This window comes from Oreochromis aureus, linkage group 13 (assembly GCF_013358895.1).
Source record: "Oreochromis aureus strain Israel breed Guangdong linkage group 13, ZZ_aureus, whole genome shotgun sequence".
Classification (NCBI taxonomy): Eukaryota; Metazoa; Chordata; class Actinopteri; order Cichliformes; family Cichlidae; genus Oreochromis; species Oreochromis aureus.
Window position 1 is genome coordinate 7,326,586 of NC_052954.1, and position 14,556 is coordinate 7,341,141.

At 42.3% G+C, this 14,556-nt stretch overlaps 1 protein-coding gene across 1 annotated transcript in view; it reads right to left on the minus strand.

Annotated features, from left to right (window-relative positions):
* ttc7a (tetratricopeptide repeat domain 7A) overlaps positions 1–14,556 on the minus strand; it is a 63,531-nt gene that overhangs the window by 19,980 nt on the left and 28,995 nt on the right. Inside the window, exons 16-19 of the mRNA XM_031741122.2 lie at positions 10,899–11,015; positions 8,359–8,471; positions 7,692–7,826; positions 3,952–4,154 (exon numbers count right to left, since the gene is read on the minus strand). Of these exons, the coding sequence (XP_031596982.1) occupies positions 3,952–4,154; positions 7,692–7,826; positions 8,359–8,471; positions 10,899–11,015 (568 nt within the window). The remainder of the gene's footprint in view (positions 1–3,951; positions 4,155–7,691; positions 7,827–8,358; positions 8,472–10,898; positions 11,016–14,556) is intronic.

The following is a 14,556-nucleotide window of genomic DNA, read 5'->3' on the forward strand; positions in this document are numbered from 1 at the left end:
AGTTATTTACTGCAACCCTACATTAGCATGCCTAACATAGTATAGTCCACAAACTTTAGCGTTCTACAAGCTGAATTTTTGTATTTGGGTCAATTTGTGCCTATTACAATGTGTGCCTTTGTCCAAGTGTACACATATAGCTTACTCAAAAAAAAAGAAGCCCAAGTAGTCCACATGTGCTCCAAATCCATGGAGGAAGGCTGGCATACACAAACACAGTCATGCCTAAACACATGCACATGCGTACACGTACTCAAACACTCAGACTGAGAACACATCTGTCCTGTAAGAGACCCAGAGTAGGACGCTGCCAGCTGGCTTTGTTTCAACTTCTCACCCCCTGGGATTGGTTCTCCCACAGGCCAAATATGGAAGAGATGCGTACCTCTGTCTAACCCAGTGGGACTGCACTTCTACGCACACAGACACACGCACATGCATCCAAAAGTGCGCTGTCGGAGCAAAAGCACTAGCCTTATGTGGTCACAAGAAGGCTAAAGTGATATCAGCCAGCACATCTCTCTGGTCACTATGGAGACCACAGTCATTATGTGTGAGTGTGTGTGTGTGAGTGTCGAGTGCTGCGTCTTGGATTTGAGGAATATCCCTCTCTGGTTCGTTCACTGTGACAACAGAGTCAGTTCAGAGGTCAGAGGAGCTGTGGTTAATCCTGTGGATCATCTGGAAGACAGACTGAGAGAGCGAGAGAGAGAGAGAGAGAGAGAAGCGAGGGAGTGGGTGGAAGTGGGCGAGAGAGGATCTTTACAGTGCGGCAGTGAGAGAGAAAGAGGATCTGCTGGGATGAAAGAAATGTGGGGGAGTGATCAGGAAAGAGAGAGCGAGTCTTTAAGTGCTATTTTTCATTTGCTGGTGATGGAGCGAAATTTGTTTGCTTCTATTTTCTGAAATTTCAGGTTTGCCTGCAACAAATTGGCACTTCTCAGAGGACGACAGCAACGCACCGCGATAAACAGGACTGAAGCACTCAGAGTACTGACAATGACACAGTACAGCATGCCACAGAGGAGAGAAAGGCTACATGATTACAGTATGAACAGTATGAGGCAGTATAAGTGTACTATACTTATAACAGTATAAGTACTAGTAGCAGCAAATCGCAAACATGTGCTTAGTTAAACAAGAAAAATCCAAATTAACTTGCAGTACAACTAAGTTTCTCAGGCTAATATCATCTACAGCCATTTGAAAAATGAGGGATTTGTTTTGCTTCCAAAAGAGCAAAGAAGCTGCCTTTGCTAATATTAGCAGCTAATAAGCATCTGTTAAAATTATAGCCTTTATGATAAAGGGTGCAACATCACCCACTGGTTTGCAAAGTCCTGCTGTGAAGCTTCAAGCTGTGCCTATGAGACCATAAACTCATCAGAAAAGTGTTCTGAGGTCATAGATGAAGCTGAGGGCTGCTTTCACACATATTCCTACTTAGGTTTTGCAGACGCATAACCTCTAACCACGTGACGTTACTCTTCCGCCATTTCTGACGTGTGACAATCATGGCGACAATTTAAGCTCAAATGAAAAGAAAAAGCTAGTCATACTGGCCTACAGACCAGCCCGTTCCTACTACTGAGGCGAACACAAAAGGTGACCTTCCACGTTCTTATGCTACACGCCTGGTTATGGATGAAATCCAGTAGAATGACTCTACTCGTTCCAGCCATGTATTCCAGCCCTAACCCTAACCTTATCCCTAACATTAACCATACTATAATGATAGTTAGATAGTGTTTTCCAAAGCGATTTAAGTAAAATGAACAAACATGTGTAGATTCATTCCAAATGCTTCTCATGTTTCCTCATTTTTCCGATCTCGTAATATAGGGACATGTTGGGTGCCCGGAAGCGTAATATATCGACGATTTGTCACCTAGTGTAAAATCCTACACTTTAGGAGTGAGAACGTGTTGTACAGACAGGTCCACGAGTATGTGGCAAGCACCCATCATGAGGGGAAAATTCCTTGAACGATTGCAAGTGGTTGCTGCAGGTTGATGGGAGTCACTAGGAAGTCCCATAATCACAGAGACGGTCAGTGGTCCTCCTGGCAACCGTCTGTCACTAGGGAGAAATGTGTGTTCCTGCACGGGCTGGTGATAACATCCTCGTTATTGCTTTGCTTGCTAGCATAATGCTGTGGTTGTAGTTTGAATGGAAGCAAAGTCCTTGTCTACAAACACTGTCCAGCTACTCTCCGAGCGCTAATGAAACTGTGAAAAGTGCAACACAAACCAGAAATGGAGACTGTTCACCTCCAAAGTAAAACTTCTTAAACATGACTGTATCTGTGGAGCAAAACTTTTACTTTGAAAGTGAACTTTCTCCATTTCTGATTTGTGCCACACTTTTTTAAGTTGTACTACCGCTCACCTAGTAGTTTGCAAGATATTGCAGACAAACGCAGCCAACTGTGGCAATCTGTTAGCAACCAAAGCAATCACTGTAGAGTTTTTTGGGTTTTTTTGGGTGGAGCACCTTGTTTAAATCCAATTTCACCAAGTGAGAACCAGCAACCTCTAGAAACCACTGCCAACCAAATACACATTCTTCTCTATCAGCCAGTGATTGTACCACGTCCAGTATGGCAGACAGCTCTCACACAATGTGCAAATCGCATCCTGTGAGAAATCACAACAGAAGCTGTCTTCATTTTTGCATTCAGAGCAGTCGCCCCTGCTGGTTTGCAGGTTTAAAGTAAATCCGCAGCCGCTTTACTTTCACACGCTATGGCTATCTTATTTACACTATAGTAAAGTAAGTAAAGTAAAGTAAAATTTATTTATATAGTGCTTTTTAAAACAGGAAGTTTTTTCAAAGTGCTTCACATGAGAATAAAAGCATATCAAACGAAACAATAAAACACTATAAATAGGGTATAATAGCATATCCAATAGAACAGTTTGCTATATTGGCAAAAGTATTCACTTGTCTGCATTCACACATATGAGCTTGAGTGACGTCACATTCATAATCTATAGGGTTTAAAATGATGTCGAAATATGATATAACAGATTAATCTGGGAAGGCTTTCCACGCGTGTTTATGGAAATTTTTGACCGTTCTCCCAGAAGCACATTGATGAGGTCAGCCATGGATGTGACTGGAAAACAAGAATTCAGTGATTTGGATGGGTGAGTGATTACTTTTGGTAATATAGTTTAATATAGTAACTGAATATAAAAGTGCTAAGAGCTCAAATTCATCTGTGTCTTGAGTCCTGTCTTTAGTTGTTTGATCAGATGGATTAAAATCTATATAATAATTTAAAAAATGGTTTAAATACCAAATTAAAAATGTGTGCGCACACTGCCATGTTGCTACTGTGTATATAAGAACATGTGGCCACAGTGGGACATGGTTTAGTCTGACTGACAAAAGTCCTCTCAAATGTACTTTTATCTACACGTATTGCTGTTGTTGTTGCGAGGAAAGCGTTTTCCTACTCTTTGGGAGGCGTGTTTATGAAGGCTGAAGGCAGCTGATGCAATTTAACTGTGACGTAATTTAACTTGGTGAATTTGGGAAAACGTTTAACTTCATTAAACAGCCCTACGCTATCTGAGTCAGAGCGTGTGAGCTAATCCACAGCAAGTCCAAATTTAAAAGATCTCGCGTGAAGTACACTTTCATATAACTTAGCTCAGTCAACTAAAAGCACTGCAAATATTTCATTAATATATGTGTATGTGTGTTTTTAGCAGACATCAAATAAGTGTTTGCACATGTTCTGCTTGCAAATTACATCAGTTTTGATTTAATTTACTCAATTATAGAATTTAAACATGTCACTGTAGCCATTCATGTGTTTGTGTGCATGTGTGTGTGAGAGAGGATACTGAACACCATGTTTGCATGTGTGACACTTGAAAGAGCAGAGTGTTACATAAGTTCTAACTTGATTGTGCAGCCTCTAAAGCATCCGCTGTCTCTCACCGTGTGCACCAGTATCCGTTCTCCTGTAGGATGCATGGCCAGGGCCTCGTCATACAGGCCTTTGGCTTCGTCCAGGTGGCCCCGGAGCTCGGCCAGGCGGCCCCGCTGCAGCAGCACAGAGTGAGAGTTGGGGAAGAGCGAGCTGGCCTCGGCTATACAGAACTGAGCCTCCTTTAGCCGACTGTCTGCCATGAACAGCTCTCCTGCAGGATGACACGGAGAGAGAAGTAAAGAAAGGAGGTGGAAAGGTCAAGAGAGGAAAAGATGTGGAGGGGGGAAAGAAAAAGGACAGAATGACAGAGGAAAACGATAAAAGAAAGGAAGTGATGACGCAAAGATGAAGAGCCAGAGAAAGAAAAAGAGGAGAATAAGAGTATTAATGCCCTGAGTAACCCTGTGACAGTGACTGAGATGAACTTTGCTGTGAGTTCAGCAGCATCATGTAAAAATAATATCTGTGCAGTGCTCAAATACTACACACAACCACACACACACACACAAACACACACACAAACCATGAAAGTGAGAGTCGGAGCGATGTAGTGGCTGAAAGTCATGAAGCTGTTGCCTAATATGGCCATCACATATTAAAGCTGCCTGCCTCCTTTCTTTGCTGCTGGGAAGATGAGGACAAACCCCACACACAAATGTTTACACACACACAAAGTCAGAATCACGCCCACAAGCACTTTATTCTCCAATAAGACCTCAAAAATAAGAGCTGACCACAGGACCTGCCCCCTCAGCTGGAGCAGACCAATGTGCGGACCGGACGCTTCAGCGGGACCTGTCAATCATTTACGTGAGAGGACATTGGGTCAACAGGCAGAGAAACCCTGAGAAGGAAACCCTTCAGCTCTAAAACACTGACAGCATTGTGCGCCCGTGTTACAGAGAGGGCTGTTGTGCAAATACATGGAGAGAGCCGTCTGCTCCCGAGTGCAGAGAACCCATGTGTGTGTTTGGTAGCGGATGTTTTGTTTGTTTACCTGTGTCTCAGAGATGCACAGATGGGAAATACTTAGTGCACGCATGCTACCTCTGCGAGATGAGAAAACAAAAAAATGGAAAAAAAACCCCAAAACCCTTTTCAGCTGCCTCAGGGTTCCTTTTCATGGCTTCATTTTGGGGGAAAAGGTTTCAGTGAGCAGTTATGTAAGACTTTCTCCTGCTGCTCATAGGAAAAAACTGTTAGATCAGTGCCTGCATGCACAGAGAATATTTATATGTTTAGAGCTAAGTATGTGAGTCTCACATACTGCTAAATGTATTCCTTTTAAAGAGCTGTGTGTGTGTGTTTTTCTGTTTGGCCAAAGAGAATGTGAGATAAGGAGAGGAAGTGACCGATGAGAAGAGGAATGCTATGAAAGAATGAAGGGGGGGGATTGGTGTCCAGCCTTGAGCCAGGGGCCACACCCTTGGTTTCTCACACACACACACTGCTCTCAGCAGAGGCTTGGAGGTTACACATTGAAAATAACCTTCAGATTACACAAAGCCACGGGGGACGTGACCGCTTGGCTCCATTCAACCCCTCTTGTGTCGTAAAGCATTGAATACAGCAAAGGCATCTTCGCTGTGTGCATTTCCATTCTTGCCTCTCATGGCTCATCCACTCAAGCCAAGTGCAACAGATCCTCGGCCTTCATTTCCTGCTAATGCTCTGCTCTTTTATGTGAACTTCCTCAGGCAGGCTGAAGAAGGGTGGAGGCAACAGCGAGATGGATAACTGGGCATTGTCTCCTTAACAGAGCAGTGGCCAAATGTATTTAAGCACTGAGACACCTCAGTGTCAATTATTCAGCTATTTCATTTTAAACACCAACAAGCCTGCAAATAGATATTCTCTTCTGCTATACTGTAACGCTGCGTTCTCCAGGCTTTCGCATGTAGCAAAATTAATATTCTCTGAGAATTTCAGTGGCTATTGTGCCCGAAACAAAAACGCACGCTCACAATGAACCGAGCGCACAAGCAATGTCTCACTCCCTTGAGCGACTGAAACTCATCTGAGCTGATAAACAGGTCAGCAAGGCGTTGGAAGACAGTGAGGCTGCACAGCTTTCATTCACTGTAACATCGCACGTCGCACATTCATTAAAAGCTGCCAGTGGAGATTGTATTTGTATTTACTGTAGGGTTGACCTGGATTTCTTTGGTGAGGTCATCGCTGACACATAGTTGAATGTTTCAATAGCTATTGAGGCAATTACTGTAGAGACACATTTGCATTTGGTGTCTGAGTGAGTTAACTCAGTTGCCATTTCCAGTTACTTCCTGTTTTATTTTGAAGAGTAAGCCCTGGTGTGGTATCAGGTACTGGTTCCCTGCTCTGTGACATCACCAGAAAGACCTACGCACAGTGCTTAGATAACTTATTAGACTGCCACACACTGTATGATTTATGCCACAAGCTGCTCTAAATTAACAGAGCATCATGGATACTTATTTATAACACTACATTATGTCAACTACAACTCAAATGCTCCTTTTACAGTGCATAGTAGCATAAAGGAACTAAAATCTCCACATGTTTGACGTGGATGTGATCGTTCTCTGTTGCCAATATCATCTAGAGAAAGCGAGGCAGATCTATGAGATTGGTCGAAGTTGAAATTTCACTGAAAGGACTACCACAGATTTTTTTATGGTTGCCACAGGATATTTGCCTCAGCATGAAGTCAACAATGTAAGTTTTAGGTTTTCAATAACTATCAAACAGTTTACCAGTAATTTGCTTCAGTCATTCACATTGCTTAAAAGCCCCTTTTCCATTAGTACCTATTCGGATTGACTCGGCACGGTTCGTTACGGTTTTCAGGGTTTTCCGTTAGATAATAGTACCTGGTACCAGATACTAAAATAGTACCTGCTCGGCCGGGGTTCTAAGCGATCTGAGCAGGTACTAAAATGTGAGGTCATCAGACTGCATGCCAGCGATTGGCTGGTCGGGGAATCACTCAGTGAGTCATGAGAGCGTCTCCTTCACTAAAATCAAAACCACCAACAACGCCGTGGTCCCCGAGTCTGACGAAAAGACGCAGACCGACCAGCAGGTATAGTGTTGCGTCGACATCCACCTTTGTTGTAGCGTTCGTGGCTCATACTAATTACGTCACGGGACGCTCGGACGCATTACTAAAACAACAACCACTCACATTGGGTGAGTAGGTACTAATGGAAAAGGCTTTAGTAAACTCAAGCTTTTAATTTAGGTTTGTCATTGTGTCAGAATCTTTTTTTAATCGGTTGTTAGCAAACTCATGATATGAGCTGCAGACTGGCTTTAGTGCTTACTGATAAACATTAGCATGCCAGTATACTGAACCGGCAGGGTGAACAAGGTAATCTATCAGCTAATGTGACAGCATGTTGCTTTAGCAGACAGGTGCTGCTCATGAAAACACTGTCATGCTTTGCTGAGTTGTAGCCTCGTTATCTACTTCAAAGCTTTTATAAATAAAAAGCTGGATAACTGAAATGGTTTCTTACTGTTAGGCTTCATATCACTAGGGTAAAACAGTGAATCTGATTCATTTGTCCAGCAAAGTTAATGCAGGGCTTGTCTTTAATTCAGTTTTAGTTCACCAGTAAGTTAAAGCACATGGACCCCAACATGGTTCCATGATACGGGCTGACCTTGTATCTCAGATGAGGATGAAAAGAGGTTCAAATCCCAAAAGATCCCAACCACAATAATTTCTGAAATATCATTTTCATTCAAGTGTGCGCTCTCATACCAGCCTGCAGCCAAATGCGTTCCAGGATGGTCCAAATGTAGGTGGGCCCGTGGCGACGGGTAGAGCTGAGGTCTGACACCTCGGACAGAGCCGCTTCAAGACGGGATAGTGCAACTGATGAAGGACTCAGCGAACCTGAAGTAGGATCATAGGAAAGAAATGGGAGCTGTTAGTCCTGCAAATGTTTCCTCATCTTGCACATTAAACCAACTAAACACTAAAGTGGTGATTTACAACCTGAACAATGAATATGCATATGTTAGCATGGATGAGAAGCAGACAGAAACTGTGTTTTCTTCCGTAGAGAAAAAAAAGTAAAATATTTCAAAGCCAGTAACTATAATGTCCCAAATCCCTGAACACTAAATGTGCAGGTTGCAGATCCTGCTCTAAACACAGGTGTGAGTCACATCACTGATATTTAAACAGCACATCTGGTTTCCGGAACTGGGTTGCAGACAGGCAAACAGGGCTTTTAATCCAGAATAGGTCAAAAGCTGGGGGATTTAGACTGACCTACAAATTCACCTTTCTCACTGCTATTTACCCAAAGCCATAGAGAGAGCAGGATGTGTTTAACTTAAACTAATCAATTCGGCATGTTGCAATCCAAATATGCACAGTGACATGTCCGCTCTAAAAGATTTGAGCAAGTGAGAGAACAGACCAGTGGAGGTGTCCTGGAAGTCAGGCAGGGTGAGGTGGATGGAGGGTTTCCTGCCGCTGGGGCTGACCTCTGTCCTCTCAGGCATCGGTATACTGCTGCTGTCATCTGTCTCGCTGCAACACATCAGAGAGGACATTCACATGTACTGTTTTTGTTTTTATCCGTGAGATTCCACCTGTGACTGAAATTAAATATCAAGTCCATCTTAAATAAACTGGCTTACACATATACACATACACATAATTTGTGTATTATAGCTCGCTTGCTAATAATGAAAAGGAAAAGCAAAGGTGTGGGATAGCCAGATCCTCCTTCTGCTTTTAGCATTTTGCTATGCTAAAGGTTATGCTAAAGCTAAAAAATATCAATGACTCACTTTTAACATGAAGGCAGCATAAAGGATAAATAAGTCAGGAAATGGTCAACTCTAAAATCAGTATTTTAAATCAGAGAATGGGTTATGAATATATATATATACATATTCTTAAACCTTTTGAATGGCTAGGCTAGCTTAAATTACATTGTTCTGAAAAGTATTTGTCCCTTTTTAAAAATACATAGTTGTACAACATTTTTCCTTAATAAATGCAGTCTTTCAAAAATTGCACATTAAAGTTTATTAGCTTTCTCAGTTCTTTCCTCCTGCATCTTTTCTCTGTATCAAGTTAGAAAGAGACAAAAAAGCCAATGAAACATGAGCTAGTGTGTAGCAGCAACGCTAATGCACGCTTGCATGCAGAGGTTCACAGTGTAACCAGTGTGATGTCGAGCATTATACTTATTATCGTAGCAGAAACTGCACTTCCTTAAGTTCCAGCATGCCATTTATTCAAGTGGTCTGCGGGGATGAGCCAGAGACATCAAATCGGCACTCTTGACTGAGCCATTAGTGAAGCCTCAGCTTTGTGGATGCATAGTAAATGTAGTTTACTATGCATCCATGTTTAGTTTAAAGTAGATGTAGTTTTTTAAAACCCGAAGTTATTAAAATGACCTTTATTCTCCCAATTCATTTAAATAGAGATTTCAAAAAAATACCTACTGGTGTTACCCACACAAGTCTACAAGGAGTTTAGTGTGGAAGCTCTGACTGAGAGTCAGTCATCAAACTCTCAGTCATCATCAGCAAATTCATCAGCTACTTTGAGTCATTGAAGTGGACCACTCCAATGTACTCGATGCAATGATTATCGCCTGATGTGAGGTATGGACCATCTAAATTATTTTGCTTGTGTTCTGGTCAGTGAAATTCTAATATGTCTAACATTTAGTAGTTATTATTAGGTATAATTTTGTTTGTGTAATACATAAATAGAGTCTATGGCGGTACCTGGCTTAGCAAACTAGCTAGCATTAGCTGATGCTTTAACTTAGTGCTCCACTTTTTGTCCAAATGTTGGTCAGGTGAGCGCGGGGACAGTCGTGGTATCAATTCCTTCATGCTCCAGGAGCTGCCTGCATACTCTCGTCACATGAGTCCGGGAATTGATGTGCACCAAAAGGAACACAGGACCCACCACACCAGCATTTTATCCCAATACCTAATGGCAGTCAGAGTGCTGTTGCCTACCCTGTAGAGGCCTGTGTGTCTCTCCTCGGATATGCCTCTACAGACCTTCACTGGCCCACCACCAAACCGGTCTTGGTGAACGATGTTACAGGCAGCATAATTTTCGCCAGGCCCTTTCACGTCTGTCACATGTGCTCAGGGTGCCAGTGGTGGCACTAGCAACCGCCAATTCTGGTATTCTATGGCAATTCACCATCGCAGACATCCAGTGACCTGTTGGAGATCATTTTGTAGCTCTGGCAGTGCTCATCCTGTTCTTCCCTGCACAAAAGAGCAGATACCAGTCCCGCTGGTGGTGTAAGGACCTCCTGCGGCCCTGTCCAGCTGTCCTGGAATCTTCTCCACAGTCTTGAGAGCTCTTGAGCAATGGCATGAAGCAGCTAAAACTGATTCCGCTGCTGAACTGACCAGATAATTATCCCATATGTTTAACTGACTTCATGCTAAACTCTGATTAAAAATGTTCATAGTGTGTATTTATTGTTCATCCTCCTAGTTCCTTCAGGAATTACGTGAAAATAAAGAGTTATATGGGAAATTTTTTAAAGAGAAAATATTTTTGTCTGTAATCATTCTACCAGGCTTTATTTATAATTGAATATAAATGAATATAATTTTTGTATTGGTTTTGGCAGTGCCTTTAGTGTTCAGTTATTATGAAGGGTAATAAAGAGCTTTGCTGTATGTCAGTTCTGGTATTCAAAACATGAAAAAGGTCAACATCTCAAAACCACTCAGGTCACAGGTAGAACATTATATCAGAAAAAGCATTAATGCGTGAACACACACACACACACACACACACACACACACACACACACTGAATAACACCGCAGCAGAGACAGCCGCCCCCTCCCAGCCTCATCGTGCACAACAGCACAGAAACTATTTGAGCTGAAAGGTAATGCACATTCTGCAGCGCACGATAAACAAAGTAGCACCAATGCTTATCTCTCTTGTGCATGCTCACCTGGAGCGGCTGACATCATAGCGGTTCTGCCAGTGTTGCAACATCTCCTCACAGGTACGCAGGGCTGTAGCCGGGCCGAGCAACACCTCTTCAAGCTTTACCTTTGTGAACAGCAAACTGGAACAAGAAAAAGCCACAATGCATTTTTGTTTAAATTTGAACAGTTTTGCAAAGTATTATAACCAGAACATCTGTTCATATAAGATTAACTCATATGCATGTTAAACTGTAAACTGAGTGCAAGAGATTGAAAGCCTTGAAAGCCTTGAACCAGTTCTTATTGTTACATAAAAGATTGGAGGGGATGTAAAAGCTACCAGCTATTATCCCCTGCAACAGACTTTAACCTTATTTGGTTACAAGAGTTAGAAAACACATCACAAGACATAAATTTGCATGCAAGCATACAGTTATGTGATTGGGTGTTTGTGCTAGTGCAGTTGCTGGGAGCTTAGAGCCTGTAAACATATTGCATGTAGAATAATGCACATATGGATCAACAGAAGCAGAGAGAGTAAAGATAGTTATCAACAGCAACCTCTAAGAGTTGTGTGTGTGTTGAGAGGCTGATAAGAGCAGGCTGTAGAGTGTTTCCGCTCGGCCCTTTTAGTTGAAGACAACTGGTTAAGTGATGTGGGAGTCTCTGATGTGAAAGTGTGTATGTCTCTCTGTGTGTGTGTGTGTGTGTGTGTGTGTGTGTGTGTGTGTGTGTGTGTGTGTGTGTGTGTGTGTGTGTGTGTGTGTGCAGTAATTGCCAGAAGGGGCTCTCAGAGGATGGGGTCTGTCATGGGCATCACTCATCCATGAGTGTGAGGAAGGAGAGAGGGAAAGAGGCAGAGAGACTATGGTGTTTGCCACATCTGACGCCAAGCTGTCCACTGCCTCTGTTGAAGGCTCCTCCAATTATTCTGTGCTCTCCTGTCAAGGGGGAGGGGGGGAGTCTGGAGGGGGGAGGCGGTGGGATGAAGAAGAGATGGATGAAGTGATGGAGGGAAGGTGAGGATCAATGGCTGAGTGAAAGGGGTTCGTGTCAGGGGAGAAAACTCTTGTTGAAATGCGCCTCGTTACTGACTCACGGGTCGGTGCACGGCTGGGAGAAGGGAGTGTGTGTGGAGGGTGTGAAGCGATGATGGAGGGATTTTTGAAAAGAAAAAAAATGTACGAGTGTGGGAGGAACGGGGTTGGATTTGCTGACATGCAGATGACAAGTGCTGCTGAGGGACGCTGAGTTGAAGATACGCCTGCCAGTAGGAGTCCACCAGAGTGTGTACGTGTGATTGTGTGCATCTCTCTAGACTCCCCGTTACTGGTGTGACAAAGCGTTTAGAAGCTTTGTGATGATGTAAACCCATCTAAGTGTTAAGATGTGACAAAGTGTGTGTGTGTGGGTGTATCTCACGTGAACAAAGAACCGCGTAACCTGAAAGTTTGTAATTATTTTCTAATAAAGCTGCTGAGTTTCAAATGATGTACAAACATTACACAAACTTATATTGTGTAATGTTTGTACAACAAATAATATAAATTTCATACTCATTCTTAGATAAATTATACTAATCTTGCTTTTTTCTTCCAGTCAGTTTCAACTTGTCATTAATGAAACCCACTCCTTCATGGTAATTTCAAAATAAGAGCTTGCAAAGAAATAAATTTGGAAGTTTCTTCTGAAACTGAAAGACAACTAGAGTTCATAGGAGGCCATTAATATGGTTAATGTAGCTACATAACTAAAAAAGTGCTTTGAAATCAGCAAAGATACCCTGTTATTCTGAATCCCTTGTTCAATTTAATGAAGTTCAAGTTATTGTATATTGTGCACACTCACTGACCACTCTCTAATCAGCCAAAGGTGATTTAAGTGTTGGTACCAGACGGGCAGGTCTGAGTATTTCAGGAACTGCTGATCTATTTGGATTTTCCCACATAACCATCTCTAAGCTTTACAGGGAATGGTGAAAATGCCTTGTTGATACCAGAGATCCAAGGGAACATTGGCCAGAGTGCTTGAAGTTAATAGGATGGAAACAGGGGCTCAAACAACCAATCGCCACAACCAAGGCATGCATCTCTGAACACACAAAAGATGAAACCTTAAAGCAGACAAGCTACAGCAGCAGAAGAGCACAGCGGGTACCTCTCCTGTCAGCTGAGGCTACAATATACACGGGCTCACCTAAACTGGAAAAATGTTGCTCTGTTGCAACATTACGATGGTAGCGTCACAATTTGGCCTAAACAACATGAAAACATGGGTACAATATAATCAAATGAATGATAAAACTAAAACGAAATGTCTCTTGCTGCTTTAATATCCTGCGTCTTTTAGAATATTAAAAGGACTGGTTCACATCAATATAACGCTTTCCCATTGTACTGAAGCACCTAAGTGCTTTATACAACATGTCTCATTAACCCAAGAATTTTTCCCTATATTTAAGTGTTTTCTGTCTGACATTCACACTTTGATGATTGCATCAGGAGCAACTCAGAGTTCAATATCTTCTTCAAGAATACTTTGGCATGCACACTAGAACAACCAGGAATTAAACCAACAACCCTCAAACTAGTAGATACCCTGCTCCACCTCTGGAGCCATAGCCACCCACAACATCCTAACGTCTTCAAGAAGATGGTTGTCATTTTCTATCAACTAAATCTTATTTGTAGAGCTCCAAGTGTTCCTCTGCATAAACACTATGAGTTCAGCTCTTGAGTTCCCACTATATGCGAGCTGTTTGCAGACGTTGTCGGGCGCAATGTTGCATCAAAAAAATATTTTTGGGAGACAGCGGATGGTGCATTACATGCCTCGCTCCCCTCATGCAATATGGCAAACACACCATCCCGATTTGCTGGTCTATTTAAGCTGTGAATTTCCCATCTTTCCCTCTGATATGTCAATGCTGCCGCTACTGCCCTGCATCGCTGCTTGCTCTTTCAACCCGTCCACCACCCCGGCATCCACCTGTAGGCTTCATGGCTAGGTCAGACCATCATCATTCCGTAGATGCCAGTCTCTAACTATATTCTGCTACCATAACAAATAATCAGACGCGAGTTTTCGGACCTCTGGAAAGTGTTGAAAGGCTTTTGAATAATGTTTGTAGTGCTAAATTTCACTGGGCTGCACTACTTTTGATAAAAGCTGGAGTTCAAATGATGGGAGAAGCTCAATTATTCTCATTACTTGCATCTTTTATGTACAAATATTGTCATCATTTACTAGTTAATTCCAATAGCTTTCACTTGATGATTTGTGACAAAATATTGTATACCTTCAGATTAAAGGCTTAAAAAGGGATGTGTTTTGCCCTTTCAGTTAGTGAAAGGCTTCAGTAGCATCAAACATGATGAACGTCATATGAAAAACAGCAAAGTGAAGCAAACTGTTACAACGGAAAGGTTGAAAAAGACTTGAGACATTTTCAGTCTTGTAGCAATCAGAAAACGGGGACATCGGGGTATGAAACTGGTAAAATTAGGAAAAGATCTCACCGTCACTGATATAGGGCTTCTAATATAGCATTAACAGTAAAGTCATATATTCATTCTACAGCGTGTTTTTGCATGATTAATTCACTGTGAACATAAAAAAGAAATATCAACTGATCTAAGTCATCCAAGGATAGAGCCTTTTCCTCTATTACAATCGGTGCTC